Source organism: Macrotis lagotis, chromosome X (assembly GCF_037893015.1).
Source record: "Macrotis lagotis isolate mMagLag1 chromosome X, bilby.v1.9.chrom.fasta, whole genome shotgun sequence".
Classification (NCBI taxonomy): domain Eukaryota; kingdom Metazoa; phylum Chordata; class Mammalia; order Peramelemorphia; family Peramelidae; genus Macrotis; species Macrotis lagotis.
The window spans coordinates 125,496,827-125,517,966 of NC_133666.1; the positions used below are offsets into that span (position 1 = coordinate 125,496,827).

At 34.4% G+C, this 21,140-nt stretch overlaps 1 protein-coding gene and 1 long non-coding RNA gene across 3 annotated transcripts in view; one reads left to right on the plus strand and one right to left on the minus strand.

Annotated features, from left to right (window-relative positions):
- Window positions 1–21,140, plus strand: part of LOC141500025 (transmembrane protein 180-like) — a 66,098-nt gene that overhangs the window by 24,636 nt on the left and 20,322 nt on the right. For both annotated transcript variants that reach the window (XM_074202885.1, XM_074202883.1), the window contains exons 4-6: window positions 2,242–2,396; window positions 7,130–7,213; window positions 9,227–9,370. In XM_074202885.1, the coding sequence (XP_074058986.1) occupies window positions 2,242–2,396; window positions 7,130–7,213; window positions 9,227–9,370 (383 nt within the window). The remainder of the gene's footprint in view (window positions 1–2,241; window positions 2,397–7,129; window positions 7,214–9,226; window positions 9,371–21,140) is intronic.
- LOC141500028 (uncharacterized) overlaps window positions 1,575–21,140 on the minus strand; it is a 54,601-nt gene continuing 35,035 nt past the window's right edge. The window contains exons 3-5 of the long non-coding RNA XR_012471825.1: window positions 18,665–18,767; window positions 3,393–3,484; window positions 1,575–1,778 (exon numbers count right to left, since the gene is read on the minus strand). This is a non-coding gene — a long non-coding RNA (uncharacterized LOC141500028). The remainder of the gene's footprint in view (window positions 1,779–3,392; window positions 3,485–18,664; window positions 18,768–21,140) is intronic.

A 21,140-nucleotide genomic window follows, 5' to 3' on the forward strand; every position in this document is an offset into this window, starting at 1 on the left:
AATATTCATTTTTTGTAAGATAGAATTCCACATTTTTCTTCCTCCTCCCCTTTCACTTCCCCTTGACAGTGAATAATTTGATATCAGCTATACACATACAACTATGTTAAACATAATTCCAAACTAGAGACTGCAGACTTCAATGTTATTGATCTTTTCAGGTTGGTGGAGTGAGTCCAACCTAGATAGCAACGAGGTGTCTCAAAGGCCTAGGTGAGATATTGAGTCATTGATGTAGAACTTATAACACCATCAGATGAGATCACCCCATTTATCCCTGTTTTATACACACACACACACACACACACACATACAAACACACACACGGACTAAAATAAAGTGTTAGCTTGTTCCTGAAAGAGCTATATTATCTTTAATATACACAAGCACCTTTGTTTCCTGCCCTTATTAAATGTTTAGAAAGTCATAAGACACATAGAGGAAAGGAATGTCAAAATCTTTTGGTCAAATTTCTCTTAAATTTTAAGGGCACAAGAATGAGAAATATATTATCAGACTGAGTCATTGTGGAAATTTGTTATGTGTAACATTCTTCTTTACAATCCGAAAAGGTTTCTTTTGATAATTTTTTTAAAAGTTTTTTGCAAGGCAAATGGGGTTAAGTGGCTTGCCCAAGGCCACACAGCTAGATAATTATTAAGTGTCTGAGGCCGGATTTGAACTCAGGTACTCCTGACTCCAGGGCCGGTGCTCTATCCACTGTGCCACCTAGCCACTCCTGATGATTGTTTTTTGAGCTTAATTTTGAATTATAAAATCCCTCCACATTGTACATTTTTACTTAATAAGTGAATGTAATGCAACCTCACTTAAAAGAGTAAATCTCATTCCCATAAAATTATTACAAGGATAAACACAATAGAGTCATAATTTTTTTATTACAATAGAACTATATATACACACACACACACACACACACACACACACACACACACACACACACACACACAATAGGATAGAATAGAACTATATAGATCAGTAAGTTGCTGTTTCAAGTATTCCCCCAAAAAAGAACTATTATGTCTTTTTTTTTAGGTTTTTTCAAGGCAAATGGGGTTAAGTGGCTTGTCCAAGGCCACACAGCTAGGTAATTATTAAGTGTTTGAGACCTGATTTGAATCCAGGTACTCCTGACTCCAGGGCCGGTGCTTTATCCACTGCACCACCTAGCCACCCCAAGAACTATTATGTCTTAAAAGAAAATGTCAGACTTAGAAATAAAGCAGAAAAATATATAATGTAGAATAACAAACATTTTGTTGATTTGAATTTAGGAAATACAATAAATGCAAAAGTGCCTAGAAAGTAATAGTTACTTATTATTTATTGAATTAAATTACATATTCTGAAAACTAGTGAGGTGATAAGAGATGGATTGTGAAATAAACCCTTCATATATGGATTATGACCTTAGATTTGTATCAGTCAGACCATACCATACCATTACCCCTTCTTTTTTTTTTAAGCAGTGTGTTCTTTTTCATGATTGATTAAATTCTACAAGAATTTTTATATTTATATAAAAATGAAATTATAGGGAACCATTTGTAATTTTTCATAGGAATAAAACAATAAATCATTAGTTGCAGGATATCTTTATTCTTTGATGGATTTTTTTAGATTGGCTATGCATAAGCAAGACAACTCTCATGGGATAGAAAGAGCCTGGATATGTTGTCAGAAAATCTTCTAAGTACTGGCTCTGCCATTTTTATGACTTTGGGCAAATCATTTAACCTCTCAGCCTGCTTCTTCATCTGTGAAAAAATCAGGAAAGTTACATTTTTACCTCCGACTTCACACTTGGGTTGTTGTGAATATCATATGGGAGACATGATATATGTAAAATACTTTGTCTACAGACCAGCTACATAATAAACAATTTTATTAGACAATCAATAGCAGCAGTTCTTTCTGCTTGTGTGCTAAGAGATATAATGAGATGTAGCCATCTTACTAGGCTGAAAATTCACACCTGGAAAAAATATTATCTAAACTATAAGGCATTATGTTAATGAGAATTATTATCTGTAGGCAACAATTTAATTAATTATTAATAATGAATGATTATTTCATTAATATTTATTTTAGCTATTTGATATATAAATTATATTAATAGTTAATAGCAGATAATGAGAATTATTATCTCACTTTCCATAAATAAGAATTGTGAAAGAGTCTGGCCCTTCTAAACCCAGTGTCATTCTCCTTTTCTTTTAGTTTCTTGTGCTCATTAGCCACTCCTGGCTCAAGAAGTTTGGATACTACAAGGTCATTTTAATTTCCTTCTATATAGAGGGAGCAGCTGCAATTGTGATGCTTTTCCTGGGACAGGAACACTATTACATTTTGGCTTTTTATCTCACAGCTAACATGTAAGTATAATTTTACTGATCTTAAATTCATAACTATTTGCCAATTAGGAAGGAAAAATTTTGAAAATTGCAATAGTTCTTTTCATTCCCCCTTTCTAAGGTAAAAATGTGCTTTGACTGAAGTCTCTGAATTTGTCTACAGAAGATGAACAGCTAAGTGGCAAGTGGATATAGCACTGGCCTTGGAGCCAGGAGGACAAGAATGTGAACCCAGCCTCAGACACTTGACTCTTACTAACTGTGTGATCTTGGGCAAGTCACTTAAAACCCTGATTGCCTCTCATCCAGAATCATCTCTAGTCATCCTGATTAATATCTGGCCACTGGACCCAGATGACTCCAGAGGGAAAAGTGAGGTTGGTGACTTAGCACAGCCTCCCCTCACTCAAATTCAGTTCACTTGCTTGTCACAGCATTACCTTCCTGATGACATGATGTCCTTCGAGAATGAAGGACAAACATTACTTATTATAGAAGAGGTTAGTTTCAGAGCAATAAGAAGTTGATTTGTGCAAAGAAAGGACATATTGGATTGTATGTCTCCTTTTGGGTTTTAATTGCTAAATACTTGAGGCAGAACTCTAAACAATTCTAAAGTTAAAATAATCCCTCACCCTTCCTTTCTTTACTTCCTCTTTTTTTTTTTTTACTTCCTTCTTCTTTTCCCCTAGAATTTATACTGCTACCTCAGGTCCATTTTGCCATTGACGCTCTTTCAGATTAATTCATATTAGTGACACATTTTTGTTTTAAAGATAACACAGTAAGGATAATGGGTAACCCAAACTGATCTCTGATGGTAAGGATTAGATGGGATTCCTCTCACCTCATACCATATCTTTGTCTACCTATTTCATCTATAAAAATTAGGAATGATTTTCATTAAAAATAATTTCTATAGATTTTAAAAATTAAAGCATATTTATTTTACTTTAACTTAGACTTTTCCCCATCCCTTAACATAATTGATTTTATATTTCCCATTTAGTACTTTACCTGTCCTTGTCTTCATGCAAGGAGAAAAATTTCAGATGTGTTTCAGTGGTATATTAGAGCTCATATCAGCAGTGTGAGTCAAGTTCATTAATCTGGTAATGAATATTGGGAATTTTAGCAAGAGTAAAATACAATTGCATTTTTTCCATCCAAAAGAAAAATAATTGTTTATTTTTTCTTAGAAATTGCTTTGTATATTCTTTTTTTCTTTCTTTTTTGCAGGGCAGTGGGGTTAAGTGACTTGCCAAGGTCACACAGCTAAGTATTAAGTATCTGAAATCACATTTGAACTCAGGTCCTCCTGACATCAGGACCAGTGCTCTATCTGCTTTGCCACTTAGCTGCCCCTGTTTCATATTTTCAAGACTTTTTTTTTAATCCAGAAGACAAATTAGAGTTTATTACTTTCTTAGAAAGCAGCTAAGTGACTCTGTGGTTAGAGTGCTGTGCCTGGAGTCAGGAAAACTTGAGTTCAAATCTAACCTTAGACTCTTACTATGTGTGCCCTGGGAAAATCAGTTAACCTTTTCCTTAATCTACTGGAAAAGTAAATGGCAAGCCACTCCAGCATCTTTACCAAGAAAATCTCACAGACACACATGCCCCAACTGTCCATGGAATATGGTCCATGTAAGTCACAAAGAGTAAGACACAACTGATCAACTGAAAAACAAAAATTTTCCTAAAGAAGTTATCTCCCTAAGGTTATGGGGTTTTCTGTTGAAAACTATGGTTATTACATATTCAATTGGGGCATGTGTGTACCTTTATTTCTTTTTTTTTTTTTAGGTTTTTTTGCAAGGTAAATGGGGTTAAGTGGCTTGCCTAAGGCCACACAGCCAGGTAATTATTAAATGTCCGAGACCAGATTTGAACCCAGGTACTCCTGACTCCAGGGCCAGTGCTTTATCCACTAGGCCACCTAGCCGCCCCTACCTTTATTTCTTGTAACCAGTGTTAGAACATTCTTAGTGGCAGGAGACCCTAGGTGCCATTTTGTGGATACCTCAGGAAACTTCTTTGGCTTATACACACATATCAGGAAACCCAGAGAACATCATTAAGAAGCTTCCTCAGCTTCTTAAAATCACTCAACACAGATATCAGATATAGAAAAGATTTTCTTGCTGGTATTCTGTGTGACTATGGTTTACTCATCACCCTTTCCTGCCCAAACATACACATTCCTATGACTCACAGAACCAAAAAAATAAGTAAGATCTAGGTTCCTTTCTCCAGATTATACCTCTTTGTTTTATTACTTTTTTTGTTCTGACTTTTCCTATGATTCTTGTTCCTGTAGTTTTCTGCCAGTCTTTTTTTTTCTTTCTTAATGTTTTTTTCTGCTATTGGCTTCCAATTTTTTTTCTGATAAAGGTCTCATTTTCATGATATAAGGAAATCATTCAAACTTAAAAGACTAAGAGCCATTTCCCAGTCGATAAATGGTCTAACATTATGAGCAGTTTTCAATGGAAGAAACCCTGATACCAATAAACATATGAAAAAATACTGCTAATTAGAGAAATGCAAATTAAAACAGTTTTGAGATTCTACCTCACACCCATCAAAGTGACAAAACTGACAAAAAAAGAAAATGAGAAATGTTTCTGGGGAAGCAGGCATATTGATATACTATTTGTAGACTTGTGGATGATATAGCTGTTCTGAAAAGCAGTTTGCATTATCCATAAAAAGTTACTAATAGTACATGCCCTTTGATCCAGTATGCCACTTATATGTTTGTTCCATTCAAAAATCAAAGAAACAAAAAAGGGTTTTATGTGTGTGTGTATACATATATATATATATATATATATTCATGTAGATGTACAAATATATATTTTTGTGTATGCATATTGCATGTATATGTATATACATATTTTAGCTCATTTTGTCATAGCAAAAAAAAGCCAGAAACTAAGGGAATGACCATTAATTGAGGAATAGTGGAATAAATTATGGTTTATGAATGTTCTATAATACTGTATGAAGGTTCTATAATACTGTAAGAAATAGAGGATTTAAAAGAAATATTGGGGGCGGCTAGGTGGCGCAGTGAATAAAGCACTGGCCCTGGAGTCAGGAGTACCTGGGTTCAAATCTGGTCTCAGACACCTAATAATTACCTAGCTGTGTGGCCATGGGCAAGCCACTTAAACCCCATTTGCCTTGCAAAAACCTAAAAACAAAATATTGAAAGACTGAAACAGTAAAATAAGCAGAACTAGGAAACATTTTATAATAACATCAATATTCAAAAAATCAATTTCAAGGAATTTTATAAACGGATTAAGAATGAAATGAGCAGAACAAGGGGAAGAATTTTATACAATGGCAATACTATAAAGAGGAGCAACTTTGAAAACTATAAAACTTATGATTTATACAAGAACCATCCATAATTCCAAAGGACTGATGATAGGAGAAGTGATAGATTTAAAGTGTGGCAGAATAAGACCATGTTTCTGTATACAGGCAAGGAGAGAATCTGTTTTACTAGACTGTGCATATTTGTTAGGAGGAGTTTGTTTTGTTTTTGTTTCTGTAAGGTATAGCCTTACAAAAGTGACCTACCCAAGGTCACACAACTAGGTAAGTATTATGTGTCTGAGGTCAAATTTGAACTCAGGTCCGGACTCTAGGGCCAGTGCTCTATCCACTGCACCACCTAACTGCCTCACTCTTCTCTCTTTTTTTCAGTGGCATGAGAGTTGAGAGGGAGAGGAAAGTTGTTCACTTATGTTAGTTGTGTCCAACTCTTTGTGACTTCTTTGGTTTCTTGTATTTGTTTTTGATTTTGGTTTTTTTTTTTTAGGTGGGGGTTTAGCAATGATACAGGAGTGGTTTGTCATTTCCTTTTCCAATTCATTTGACAAGTGAGGAAACCGAGGCAAACAGGATTAAGTGACTTGCCCAAGTTCACACAGCTAGTAAGTGTCTGAAGTCAGGTTTCAACTCATGAAGATGAGTCTTCCTGACTTCAGGTCTACCATTCTTACCATTGCACTAACTAACTGCCTTTAGAAGAGAATATAGATTTCTGTTATTTTTTTTTTTAAATAGAGGTGGGAGCAGTACTATGAATGTGTATGAAATGTTGCCTGTACTTTCAGATGAGGTCACTATATTGTTAGTTTTGCTTAATTGTTTAACTTTATTGTAAGATACTTCTCATGGATTGAAACATCATTAAAACTATTTTTAAAAAATGAAGTCTCCATCTGACACTAGCGTCCTACCTCCAGGGGCTGCCTTAATGTCAGTATGGACAATCTTACAGCTTTGTGTATAGCCTGTGTCTATCTGAGCTAACAACTTCTCATGTCTGAATCTTTGTTTCTGAGTGATCTTCCTTTCTCAGGAGCAGTCTCCATCTTGCAAATTGGCCTTGGAATCTTCTGTTCATGAGAGGGGGAAAAAATATTAGCCAAGAGGGCAGTGTGGATAGAGCACCTGCCCTGGAGTCAGGAGTACCTGAGTTCAAATACAGCCTCAGACACTTAATAATTACTTAGCTGTGTAGCCTTGGACAAGCCACTTCACCCCATTTGCCTTGCAATAACCTAAATAAAAATATTAGCCAATTCTTCTTGGTATATGCCTTCTATATTTTCTCTTTCTTTTATTTTTAAACCAAATAAAGACTTTTACTTGATTTGTTTCTTTAAAAAAAAAAAAGCAAAAACCTATGGTTTTGATAATCCTCCTTATGTATATATATTTTCTTTTCCTAGGGTAATAGTTCAAGCCTCATTTAGTTTGTTCAATCTGCCTCTGGCTGACATCATTGATGCAGATGTACTGAAATTCAAACGGAAGTAAGTTCCTTTATTGTAAAACTCAGCATGTATAGATTATAAAATTACTGCATTTCAATTATGTTTTCATCTGCAAAACATCTTCAGTCATAGATTTAGAACTGGAAGGGAGTTCAGAGGTCATCTGATCCATCCTCCTCAATTGTCAGATCAAGATACTAGGGCTCATGGCCAAAGTGGAATAACTTATTTATAGATAGACACATGTCCTTGAAGAAGACCATAAAATAGCCTTTTTTTTAAAAAAAAATTCTATTGCTCTTAAAAGTTGTCACTTTGAGAGAGCTCATAGGACCAGGATAAAAACCAAATATTGACATTGGTCATTTTCTCCCCTTTCCTGAAGTGATATTATAATTTCTAAGGTGCATGGAATCAAATACATCTATTACTAAGAAAGATTTACTTTGCACCTTGAGAGAACAAAAGTAAAGTTCAACAGTAAGTGTTGTACCATACTAATAAAATTAAAAGACAAATTTTACCTTTCTGTTGACAATCAATAAAAGCCAAAAGGAAAAAATAGTAGCAGTAGCTGACATTTATATATTAATTTAGGGATTACCAAATTTTTTTTTTAAACAAATAATATACTGTGTTATTATTGGAGACTGTAACTTGTTTAAGAATCACATAGTTGGGGCAGCTAGGTGGCGCAGTGGATAAAGCACTGGCCCTGGAGTCAGGAGTACCTGGGTTCAAATCCGGTCTCAAACACTTAATAATTACCTAGCTGTGTGGCCTTGGGCAAGCCACTTAACCCCATTTGCCTTGCCAAAAAAAAAAAAAAGAATCACATAGTTAATACATGACTGAGCCAGAATTTGTACTTTCTGACTCCCAAGTTCATGCTCTAGTCTAGACATTCTCTTTAAGAAACAGGTGCTATCAATGGCAGTCACAGTTGGGTGGTTTTTTGAGGCTGTTTGGAGGAATGTACTTTGTTGGGAAGCACTTGTTTCACCAAAACAACATATATAAGTGAAATTTTTTTAAAAAATAAAGATGTCCTTCCCAGAAAATAAAAAATATATACTTCTCAGAAACTTTTGAAATCATTTACCAACTAGTACATGTTTGACACAAAACTCAAATTCACTCTTCCTGTAAAAGAAGAGATTGAACTTTTGTTCCATGACATCTCAAGAACAAAATTCAAAGTCCATCTTTGTTGCTATTTAATTGCCTACCAGACATTTTAAAAATTAATGAGAAAAAAATTTTTGGCTTGTTGTAAAGAAGTTATTCATCATTCAGACTTACTTTAAAGTTCCAGGTGATTCCCTTATTGAAACACAAGACTCTACATTTTTATTTGATTTCTTTTGTCAAGGAGCAAAACCACACTCACCACTCAATTGATCAAGGCTATTTATTGGCAAAGATACTCAACAGGAGCACATCACTTAATCCTTACCTCCAGATTCCAAATTCCTGAATACACTGAGTTAGTTTGGGAGTGGTCCACAAGGATTATAACTCTGGGCCTTGTTACAGCTCTCTGTGATGGTTTAATTTCAGGCAAAAACTTCAGGCAATTTAGTCTGTATTTTCAAACTCAATACAATTTCAGTATTATTAACTGTCTTTATTCCATAAGATATTCTTTAGTTGATTAAAACTAATGGGATAACCAGGTAACAGGATTCTCTCTTAGGTTATATCCAGCAGTAGCTGGGCTATGTCACCATGGCTTCAAACCCCATAGTCCCATGAGACATAAAGATTGAATCAAAAAACCATTTGGTAATTATTTTGCTTTGAACCATAAATTTATCAATACCTCAGATTTATGCAAACTTGTTTTTGTTATTAATATATATAAAATACTTAAGAATCATCTCATTTGAGTACTACAGGTGGGTATGTAAATATTCATCCTTTTAGTTGGCTTTTCTGATTTTATTTATCTGTTTTTAAACAGTGCTTCCATTTCAGATTCCATATATGAATAAATAAATGTTAGTAATAGTTGAGTATGAAATTAATTTATTCTGACCTTATCCATTATAGATCACCCCTTTCCTCAATGGTTTTTGGGACCAATGCTTTGTTTACTAAACCTGCTCAGTCTTTAGCGCCTATGATTATAGTCACTGTGTTAAACCAGTTTGGATACGAGCAGCTAAACAAGAAGATCATACAGATTGATCCCAGGTAAAGTACCTTAAAATTGTGAAGAATCAGTGAAAAAGTTGCTTGAATTTGTGTTCAATTCAACAAACATTTATGGGAAAAAGCATGGCATAGTAGATAGAAAACCACCTCAGAGTCAGAATGACCTGGGTTCAAATCTTAACTCTGATATGTACTATTTTTTTTAAAGTTTTTACAAGTCAATGGGGTTAAGTGGCTTGCCCAAGGCCACACAGCTAGGTAATTATTAAGTGTCTGAGGTATGATTTGAACCCAGATACTCCTGACTCCAGAGCTGGTGCTCTATCCACTGTGCCACCTAGCCACCCCTGATATGTATTTTCTATATTACCCTGGGAAACTAAGTGTCCTAGAAAACTCTGACATTTAAAGTTGTTGGATAGTTGTTCTGAGGCATTAATATAGTTTCCTCACCTTAGAACTTATTTTACCAATAAAATCACAAGTCTAAGAAAAGAAAAATGACAAATATTAAAGAAGATGTGGGAAAATTGAGACACTGATATACTGTTGATGGAGCTGTGAACTGATTCAGCCTTTGTGTAGAGTGGTTTGGAACTGTCCCCAGATATTTATAGCAGCTCTTATCTGGTGGCAAGGAATTGGAAATTGAAGAATGCCCATCAGTTGGGGAATGACTAAATAATTTGTGATGTATAGATGATTGTCATGAAATGCTCCTGTGCTACAAGAAATGATAAGCTCTGGAAAGACTTATGTGAACTGATGCAAAGTGAAATGAGTAGAACCTGTAATACATAGTACCAGCAAAATTGGAAGATGATCAAGTGTGAATGACTTAGCTATTCTCAGCAAAACAACTCTGAAGAATTTATGAAAAATGCTATCCATCTCCAGAGAAAGACCTGATAGAGTCTGAATATAGATCAAAGAATACTTATTTACTTTCATGGTTTTTCTTGGGTTTTTATTTTGGTTTATGCTTTTTTTACAATATGACTAATATGGAAACATGTTTTACATGACTATACATGTATAATCTAGATCAAATTATTTTCCTTCTCAATAAGGGGAGTGGGGAAATAGGGGAGGGAATTTAGATTTAAAATCAAATGGTAAAAATTATTTTTATATACTAAATTAAAAGTAATAATAAAAAGTGAAAATATAAATAAAATCTTAGGTCTAGATCCCCTCTTCCCTTCCAAAAAAAATACACAGGGCATTGTGCTACATGCTAAAAATGTAAAGATTAAAAAAAAAGAGAGAAAAGAAATTTCATGTAGCAGGGAAGGAAAGAAACCTTGTTCTCATTCCTGGCTCCATTGTCATCTCCAAATGTATGGTTAAGAGTGAGAGAGGGAAGTGGAAGAAGGTATACTTCCCCATATGAAAAACAGGAAAATTGATTTGGTAGTTGCTACTACTTGGGGAAATTGTTTAGGAATCCTTTAACACTGAAGGACCCAAGTGATGGATGAGAGAGAATATAGATCATCAGGGGCATAGGAAGCCCATGAAATCCTGCCTGTGCATTAAAACACCTTCATGAATTCATTCAATTAGCAAGATACAATGCTAAATACTGGCAATGACGAGGTATAAAATGATGGCCCTTGCCTTCACAGAACTTACATTTTATTGGTGGAAAGTAGATACAAGAAATTTCATTGTGAAGGTACTAACCATAGGGATCAGTATAGGCTTCCTGTAAGTGATGACACTTGAGCTGAACCCAAGAAAGCCTGGGATTATGAGAAGTGGAGGTAATAGGGGAGTATATTTTCTATATAGTATATTCCATGGATCACTAATATTTATTGCTTTACCTTAAACTGACCACATAAAATCTGGGAGGACAGAGATAGTATAGTATAGTATATACATGTAAACAAGTAGCATGTCTGTCAGAAAAATGCATGAAGAAATATAATATAGAGCAAGTTGAAAAAGTTTGCAGAGACAGATTTTGAAAATTTTAAAAAGTCCTAGTTGAGTTTGTATTTTTTTTTTTAATGATAAAGGCAAGAGGGAGCAACTAGAGTTTATTGAGCAGTTTCTTCCTGTTTTAGGAATATCAGTTTAGTAACTATGTGTATGGTGATTGGAAAAAGCAGACTGGGAAAACTTTCTATTCTACTATTATTCTTTGTTCTTTGATGTCTGGTAGATTACTAAAAAGATGGACGAAAAGATTTGTTGTTGTTGTTGTTTTTTAATTGAATAAAAGTGTTGGAATGTAAAGCCAAAAAAAAATTGATTATTACAGTTGTTCATGTGAAAAATGGTAAGTACCTGAACTGGGGCAGTAGAAATATTAAAGAGCTAATAAGTGATCCTTCAAGGAAATGTATATTAACAAATTAGCAAGCTGATCTCAAGATATAGAACTGTTTTTAGAGATCTGTTCATTCAGGTATATTGGTGGGAAAAATCTGTGATAAGTGACTGGAGGTTTTGCCTTAGGAGCTTGTTACTTCTTAAGTAGGTAGAAACAACTGAGCTCAGCAGGTCATTAGCAAGGATAATTAGTTAATATTGGAAGTTACTGATTTTCTACTCCTTCCTCTAACCCTGCTTGTCTTCTGCATCATTATCAGTTGAATTCATTTTAAAGGTTCATTTCTGGGGGCTTTTCCTGCTTCTTGCCCTTGGTGAATTTTTTTTTTTTGGTTTTATTTGTGGGGGGAGGGACAGGAAGCAAAGTAGGGTGACTGCCAGAATTACCAGTTAAATTGTCCTGTCATTTAATGCCCTAGAATAATTTAACATTTGGTTTTCCAATGGCCCAGATGGATAATGTATTTCTGACAACGATCCAGCATGATGTCCATAAAATGCGTTAAAATCCTCCATGGTAAAATTGCTTAGCAAAATATACAAATATAAATAACTCACATCATCTTTGCATATGTTTTTATTGTTTTACCTCTATAATTTATACAATTGCAGCCTGGACATGTTGCCCTTTATTGGACTGTTTTTGAGAGCTATGACTAACTGTGTGAACTGTTTCTCTGATACCAGTCAGAAGGCATTGTCTCAGCGGACAGATCATTGTGATTAGCCCTAAATTTAGTGATTTCCATTTACTTCCTAGTGATAATAGGACTTAGTTTCTAGCTACCCCCATATGCTGAATGGTAGGACATTATGGATCTTCATGTCTGGGTACTGAGCCAGAAAATCAAAGTGTAATTTCTCTTCATTTCAGTAAGAATCAAGTCCTTAGTTCAGGGGTTAGCAGACTGTTTCTCCCCCAACCCAGGACTAGGTGACTGTAATGTGGACTAAGAATGGTTATAAAAAATTCTTAGTTCATGGAACACTAGAAAAGCAGAGTACAATATTAAATGATGCTAAACTATTCTTAGCTTATGGGTTGTTAAACCAGACAGATAGTAGACTGGATTTGATCCATAGGCTATAATTTTCTGACCCCTGCATCAGTGGAATGACGTCAGATACTGTATAGTATAGTTGTTCTCACATCTGTAACCTAACTTAAAAAATCATACTGAAAATTCAGTTTTATTTGCCTGTTTACAGAAAGACTGCAAACTCTAATGTTTAATCATATGATAGATAGAAAAAGGCCTAATTACCCCCTTGACCAACAAATCTTTTCTGATTAGCAGCTACTTGTAATATAGATGCTAAATAGTACAGTAATTTAAGGAAGTGATATCATTTTAGGGATATGAAATCTAATATAGAACACTGGAACTCTGCATATTTTTATCCTGGCTCAATTCAAGTTGCTTTTTAGTTTATGTTGGGATGAGGAGGGGAGAGGGGAAATTGAGATCAGTATTTTTTAAAAAGTACCACAAATTAATATTTATTCCATACAATATATTCTGTAGCTTTGCAACCTAAATAAAATAGAATGTGTTCATCAGGGAATGAATTTATGTGAAAACTTAATCTGTTGTTTTAGCATATGCTCAAAGATCAAATATATGGCACTTCATTTGCTTTTTCTCTTTTGTATGAGTGTTTCATAGTAAAAGCTCTCCAAAATTATACTTTTAAGAACAGTTTGGAAAGTGATTTATCTCCAAATGACAAAATAAGCAATACTTTATTGAGCTTTATCCAAAGAAATGCTCTAGGGTAAATGGCCTAATATAATTGAAAATAACTAAAAGGCTTAGTCTTTATGTAATGAAAGAGTTCTTGGTATTTAATTTTTATATAGCTAATCATTAAAATCAGTTTAAGAACTATTCATTGAAAACAAGTGATCTCCATAAAAATTTATTATAGCAACATACTCTATAATAACTGGAGAACCCTCTGTTGTTTATTTAAAGGCCTTTGTTTCTTGTGAAGGTATAATTCACTATTTTGTTCAGTGGTAAAGATCAAATTACCTAAGAAGGAAAGAGCTTTTCTAGTGTATTATACTTGACTATAGCATATTTCATTCTTATATTTCATTCCTGTGCTGTGTGGTTTCTTATACTGTATTTTTGAATTATATTTTTTATTTGCACCTTTTAATCTTTTTCTTATTAACCTTTGAGAGGACATTGGAGTTTTATCTTGCAATAGAAAAAATATCACCCCTTTTAGAAAACAAATGCATGTGTAATGGGTATCATACTCATTCAAATCTGTAATCAGATTTCTTAGGTTCACTGTCATGGAGAAAAATAATGACTTGAGCCCCACTTTAGTATCTATTTAACAAGTGAGTAGTAGATGAATCCAGAACTATAACTTGGGATAGCAAAACATTTAATTAGAACAGAATAGCAAAGCAAATAACTAGGAGAAATCTTGCCATTGGCTCATTCTTTGATCCTTGTACAAAAATTTCCCACATACACATAAACTGATGGGGAAGGGAAATTTCTTAGAAAGTTTATGTTTTTCAGTGTTGTTTACTTTTCACTGTGACTGGGAAAGCTTCCTCTCCTTTTCTTCTCACAGTTCAGTGAATCAGTATCCTCTGTTTCCTAGTTGCTATTGACCTCACATCTTCAGCTGTCTCTGGAAGTTCCATTCTCTTCCAGTGCCACCCAAACTGCCCCGAGGACCAATACTCTGCCTCCCAAATGGCTTGTTCAGTGTTCCTCTACCACATCACACCACACCACTATATTGGTAAAGGAGCAGCTTCCAACTTCTTAACCTAGAGATCATCAAGGCTAATTTCTAGCTCACTCTCTACTCCTTAAGGTCTCACCTTTGGAGAATTGTCTGTGTTCTCTCAGAGACATTGAGTATTGCCTTTGATTGTACTTTTTTTCTGTCCTAGATCCATTTGGCAATCGGGTAAAACCAGATTGGTTACCTAGCTGTGTGGCCTTGGGAAAGCCACTTAACCCCATTGCCTTGAAAAAAAAAATCTAAAAAAAAAAAACCAAACCAGATTGGTGAGCCCCCTTCTCAGAATAATCTAAAATGTATAATAAAATAAAATACATAGGATTACAAGAAAAAAAGTATATTGAAGTGCAATTATCAAAATATATCATCTTATAGAGAGAATAGTTTTATATTTTGACTGCTCAGTCTAAGCCAGAAAGGACTTTCTCCCTAGTTTTGCCTTATTCTCTGTTGGGATGAGTTAAAGCAGGTCAATAGATGAAAGCAAATTTTATCTGTCTTGGTAGTAGTCAACATATTTTTCATCTAACTTATAGGGAGACCTAATTGGAGAACAAAAGGTCAGAGAGAGAATTTGTAGGACTCTTTTTACCTTATCCTGCTCAGTGATCCCAGTTCTTACTCCTAGCTGAATTCTTTTTATCCCTTCTCTAAGGATATAAATAATGTGTTCCAACTGTGTTGAGTCTTTCTTCTTCCCTCCCCTCTCTTCTTTCCTTACTCCCCTTTTCAGTACTGGAAGCATGATGAAAGGCAGACTTTCACTGCTTCTAGAAATGGTTAGACTACTTAGTATGAGTTTATTCACAATGCCACTAACCTTCCAAACAGGAATACTCCCACAGACCAGAACTCCTGCATGTATGTTGTGCTTCTGGATGGTAAAGACCCTGTTTCGACTTTTGGTTTTGTATCTCTAGCAGCACAGTGTTTGACACATAGTATGCATTTAGTATGCTTTTTTTCACTTATTCATTTTTAATGAACTTAGTAGCTTTTTAGCTTATTCTTTGCAAAGAAAATTGTTTTTCTTTAAAAAACGGGAAACAAAAGAAATTTTTGGTTTATGAAATTCCTTGGGCCTCTTCAATGTCTCTTTTCATCAATTCAACAAAAGTCATTATTATTATACATTATTTTATACATTTTCCTTTTCAAATGATATTATATCTGTGCCCCTTGTAAAAAAATATAGTTTAATTCCTATTTGGTGAAAATTTGATACAAATCCATATGGAGAAGCAACTAAACAGTGCAATGTATAAAGTGTAGGCTCCAGAGTCAGATGATTTATCTTCCAGAGTTCAAATCTGGCTTTAGACACACTGATTGTGTGACTTTGAACAAGTTACTTAATCCAATTGAGCTGGAGAGGGAAATAACAAACTACTCCAGTATTTTTGCCAAGAAAACCCCAGAGGGGTCAGGAAAAGTCAAATACAACTGAAACAACTGAATAGCAACAGTAACCACATGGGGATTCATTGTAGTGATACTGGTGGTAGCTCATATTTTTTTATTCATTCATTTTAAATCTTATTATTATCTTTTGTGTTTACAGTCATTTCCACTTCTTCCATCTCACCCTCATTGAATCCTTTCTTGTTACAAAAAAAAAATATGAACAAAGCCAACTCTCATAGAAACCTTTCTAACAGTGTATTCTAACTATATTAGGTTGGTTGGTAGTATTTATTTATTTTTTAAATGTTATTTTATTTATTTTTTCCAATCATGTGCAAAATTTTTGACATTCATCTTTTTTTTAGATTTAGAGTTCCACATTTTTCTACCTTCCTTCTACACTTTCCACTATCCATAACAGTGAGTCATCTTATTTATTTATTTATTTATTTATTTTTAGGTTTTTGCAAGGCAAATGGGGTTAAGTGGTTTGCCCAAGGCCACACAGCTAGGTAATTATTAAGTGTCTGAGGTCAGATTTGAACCCAGGTACTCCTGACTCCAGGGCCAGTGCTTTATCCACTGTGCCACCTAGCCGCCCTAGTCATCTTATATGTTATACATGTACAATCATGTTTAATATAGTTCCATATTGACCATATTGTTTATCCACTGTGCCACCTAGCCGCCCTAGTCATCTTATATGTTATACATGTACAATCATGTTTAATATAGTTCCATATTGACCATATTGTGAGAAAAGAAGCACAACTAAAGAGAAAAAACCATGAGAAAAAAAAACAAGTTTTAAAAAGTGAGAATGTTTGAGCTGCATTCAGATTGCAGATTTTTCTCAGGATATAAGATGGCATTTTCTATCACAAGTCTTTTCAAATTATCTTTGATCAGTAGTTTTGTTTTGTTTTGTTTTGTTAGGTTTTTGCAAGGCAAATGGGGTTAAGTGACTTGCCCAAGGACACACAGCTAGGTAATTATTAAGTGTCTGAGGCTTGAACCCAGGTACTCCTGACCCCAGGGCAGGTGCTTTATCCATTACACCACCTAGCCACCCCAGTTTTTATTTTTTAATGTATTTTTATTTATTTCATTAAATATTCCCAATTACATCTAAATTTTTTAACATTCATTTTAAAAATTTTGAGTTCCAGGGCAGCTAGGTGGCACAGTGGATAAAGCACTGGCCCTGGAGTCAGGAGTACCTGAGTTCAAATCTGGCCTCAGACACTTAATAATTCCCTAGCTGTGTGGCCTTGGGCAAGCCACTTAACCCCATTTGCCTTACAAAACTAAAACAAAAAAAAAAATTTGAATTCCCAATACTCTCTCTTCTTCTTGTCTCTCATCATAAAGGTAAGCAATTTTATATCAATTATAATAGGAAGTCATGCATATTTTCATGTTAGCATAAGAAAACACTGACAAAAATAATAGAAAAATGGAGAAAATTAAAAGAAAAATAAAGAAAATAAAAAAGTATTCTTCAGTCTTCATTCAGAATTAATCAGTTCTCTCTGAAGATAAATAGCACTTTTCATCATAAGTCTTTTGTAATTGTCTTGGATTATTGACTTGCTTAGAGTAGCTAAGTCTTTCAAAGACTTCTTTACAATATTGCTGGGTAACAAGAATTTATTAAAGCTAAATATTGAGGATATAAATTTAAAATAAAAAGTAAGTCAGCCCTCAAGAAAATTAATGGGTAGAAGGGAAGAAGTGCCAAAGTTCCTAGAGTAGAAGTACATCTGGGCTAGTATTAAAACAGTCATACTGAACTCTGTTTCCAAAATGGAGACCCTGAATGGAACTCATTGATGGAAGAAGACATCAGCATAACTTCTTTGACAAGGATACCTGTTTCTGTATTGAAAATCACCAATATTCCTAGGCTATAAGTAGTGGTTGTTGTTGCTGAGAACTTAGAGAAGTGAGTATGGTGAATAATTCTGAAAAAAAGTGAAGTTTTGGTTGACCTTGAGAAAGGCATAGGCAGTTTTTAAACATTCCACAAAATGATAAAGTAGGAGAGTTATGAGGGTTTTGGTAAGAACTGAGATTTAATCAGTGTTTATAATGTTTATAAATATAGAATACTATTTAGTTTAAGAGAAAATAATTCATGTAATGATATTTTCATACTGTTTTTATAGTACTAAATCTAAATCTATAACTGTTATAATCTAAATCTATAACTGCTACATCTATAACTGCTATAACTAATGGAACAGAAGCGAGATGAGAGACATCTGGATCGTAGTGACTTGGAATATTGCTGCATAAAGGAAAATTTAATAAAAAAATAGAGCATCATGGAAAAATGAGGGGAAAATACTATGATGATTAGGGAGATATTGTGAAATTGTATGGTTAAGCAGGATTAGAGATTGCATTTATACTCAAGGATTAGACAGATATGATTTGGAGGGAGATTTAGAGTATTACAGTGAAATCAAGAAGTAGTCATTCTGAAAACTAAAAAGAAAAATGGATCAATGCAATCATTTCCATATCAACAGAAGTAAAGTAGAAAGAGAAAAAAATAACTTTTAAAACCATGAAGACCTATCCTCCAAATAGAAGGTGAAATAAAAATAAAGGAGACCCCTGAAAAGAAAGGAAACCCTTATTGACTACATTGTCATTCATTAAAATTGTAGGAAAATACCTGTTCTCTGGGGAGACTGAAGTTGAATTGATTGGCAACTTCAGTAATAATAACCCAAGCCTGAGAAGACTGGATCATATATGACAAAATGGTAGCTATCAGATTGCCCTATTCATTGGAGTACTCACCCTTTTCCTGCTCTTGAATTTAGATCTAATGACTCATTCTCCTTTTGCTTTGCTGTCCTTGTGCTCAGTGAGGCCTATTCTTCTGCAAATTGTCACAGGTGCTCTGTTACCAAGGGAAAAAAAAAAAGAGGAAAAAGACAAACCTATTCTTAGAGATTAAAAAGCTCACTGAGAGGAACCATTGGCAGCTGGAGTCCAATTTCTGGATATTACTGTAGCTGGAACCTAATATTCAGAGAATGACAACAAATAATGGGCTCCTTGGGCTGCTAGGTGGCGTAGTGGATAAAGCACCAGCCCTGGAGTCAGGAGTACCTGGGTTCAAATCTGGTCTCAGACACTTAATAATTACCTAGCTGTGTGGCCTTGGGCAAGCCACTTAACCCCGTTTGCCTTGCAAAAATCTAAAAAAAATAAAAAAATAAATAATGGGCTCCTTGCTACTAACTAAATAGATAATGCATGCCTCAAACAGAAACCATAAATCATTTTTTCCTTAAACATATATTGTAATTATTGGGTGATTCACAATGGATAATTGTGTATTTATAATTTTCCTTTAAAAGATTTCTTTTCATTCAGTCTTGAAACATCATTTTAATGATGTGGAACTTTGGCTTCCATTAGCCCTTTGGTATATTGGCTTTTATAGATGCCCCTATATTTAGTGCATCCTTCTACTCTTAACTTAAGGGAACAGGTAAGGATAAAAGTAGACTCATGCTGATGAGCAACCATAGTAAGAGGCTGTAGAGAGCTTGTGCTCCTTACACTTGATATTTATGACTGACTGCCTTCAGACACTAATATTTCCCTGTTCAGTTAACTATTATGAAGGCAATGAATCCATCCCTTCCTATGATCAGATGGTGTACTATAGGATGGTTCTATGATTCTAAGTTGAAAGATCAGAATTGGAGTGGCAGTGCCATTCTAGGTCAGACACTAGATCAAACTGACACTCATTTCTCTGATTCTGTGTGAGAATGTGTCTGCCTCTTTCTCCTTTTCCCTTTGTCTGGCTGTCCCTCATCACCTCAGGAATCAATTGGCCTAGTAGGACCAAAAAGGTGATAGCAGCTAGGGAACTATCATAAACCGAGAAATGGTTTAGAAAGGACTGAGAAATGGTAAGTTTTCTGATTGTAACAAGGTCTTTGTGTTAGAATGACAGATTGAAAAACAATAATAGTCAGTGACCAATGATATCCAAAGTCCCTTTAAGGACTATACATGTATTTCGGCCTGGATCATCCTAACTAGTTTCAGAAGAAGGAAGAAATTGCAAGGATTTCTGGAAGTGGCTATATCTTTAGAATACATTCCTAATTATGGAACTTGGGTCAAGATACAGTCAAAGTACTCTCCAGAAACAGTATAAAAATCTCATTATATGAATTATCTCCTCTTAACCTAAAAAGTATACTACATTTTGCCTTTACACCAATGTAGAAATGTGTTCTAACACAACTGACTGAATGACTGGTTCTTTATTCTATAGATTATATTTGTTGTCTCAGTAAACTTATGGAGAACCTTTGAAATGTTCAGTAGATGCCAATTTATTATTTATTCTTAATAAGTAAAGTTTTCACTTTTTTTCATTTTCAACAATTCTATATAAAAGTACTTTATTCTGTCTTTATCTCCTATGTTCTCTCATATTGAGAGAAATGATTATTAATAAGCCAATAAATTTGAAAGATCCAGATTTCCCTCTTTTTTTCTAAAGTCCTGGTTTTAAAAAATAAAAAGATCAGTCTCTTGAAGGACATTATTCAAAGTCTATTTATTTATTGATGAAATTTTATTATCTCTCAGTCATGGTTAGACCCCACCCAACCTTAAAGGAGAGAAAGCTTATTATATTCTATCCAAGCTTGGGTAGATCCCTTTTGTAAATAGCCCGAAGCTGGAAATGGTCTGACTTTAGAGGTTGTTTCTCTGGTGACATAATGTCACTCTTAGCCCCTCATTTTAATATATAGCCCACTTCCCATTGTGTTATCCAATCAGAGTTGGTTGGGATCCCTTTTTGAAGGATATATAAACTACAGACCCACTACCTTGATTGTCTTTGTTCTAAAAGGAACACCCAAATGATCATCCTTTATTAATAAAATGATTAAATTACCCAGAAATATGACTCCAACTTTTTTAATAAGCCCAATATTTATTTTTATAATTTTCATATCCTTAGCATTTTCATCTCCTGGCCAATTAGATAACTTTCATTTTTTTAATTAAGAAAAGAATTCTTTAAAAAGGGAATTCTCAACTGGGTGTGTGGTGTATCAATAATGTGCTTCTGGAGAGGCTAAGGCTTTATGGATTGAGTTTAGTAGTTCCAGCCTGCAGAAGGGCTAAAACCACTTAGCTATCCACATTGAGTACAATACAAGTATGGTGAACCCAGATGAAAATGAAAGACTATGAAAGCTTACCTAAACAGAGCATGCTTACGTGGATCATTATT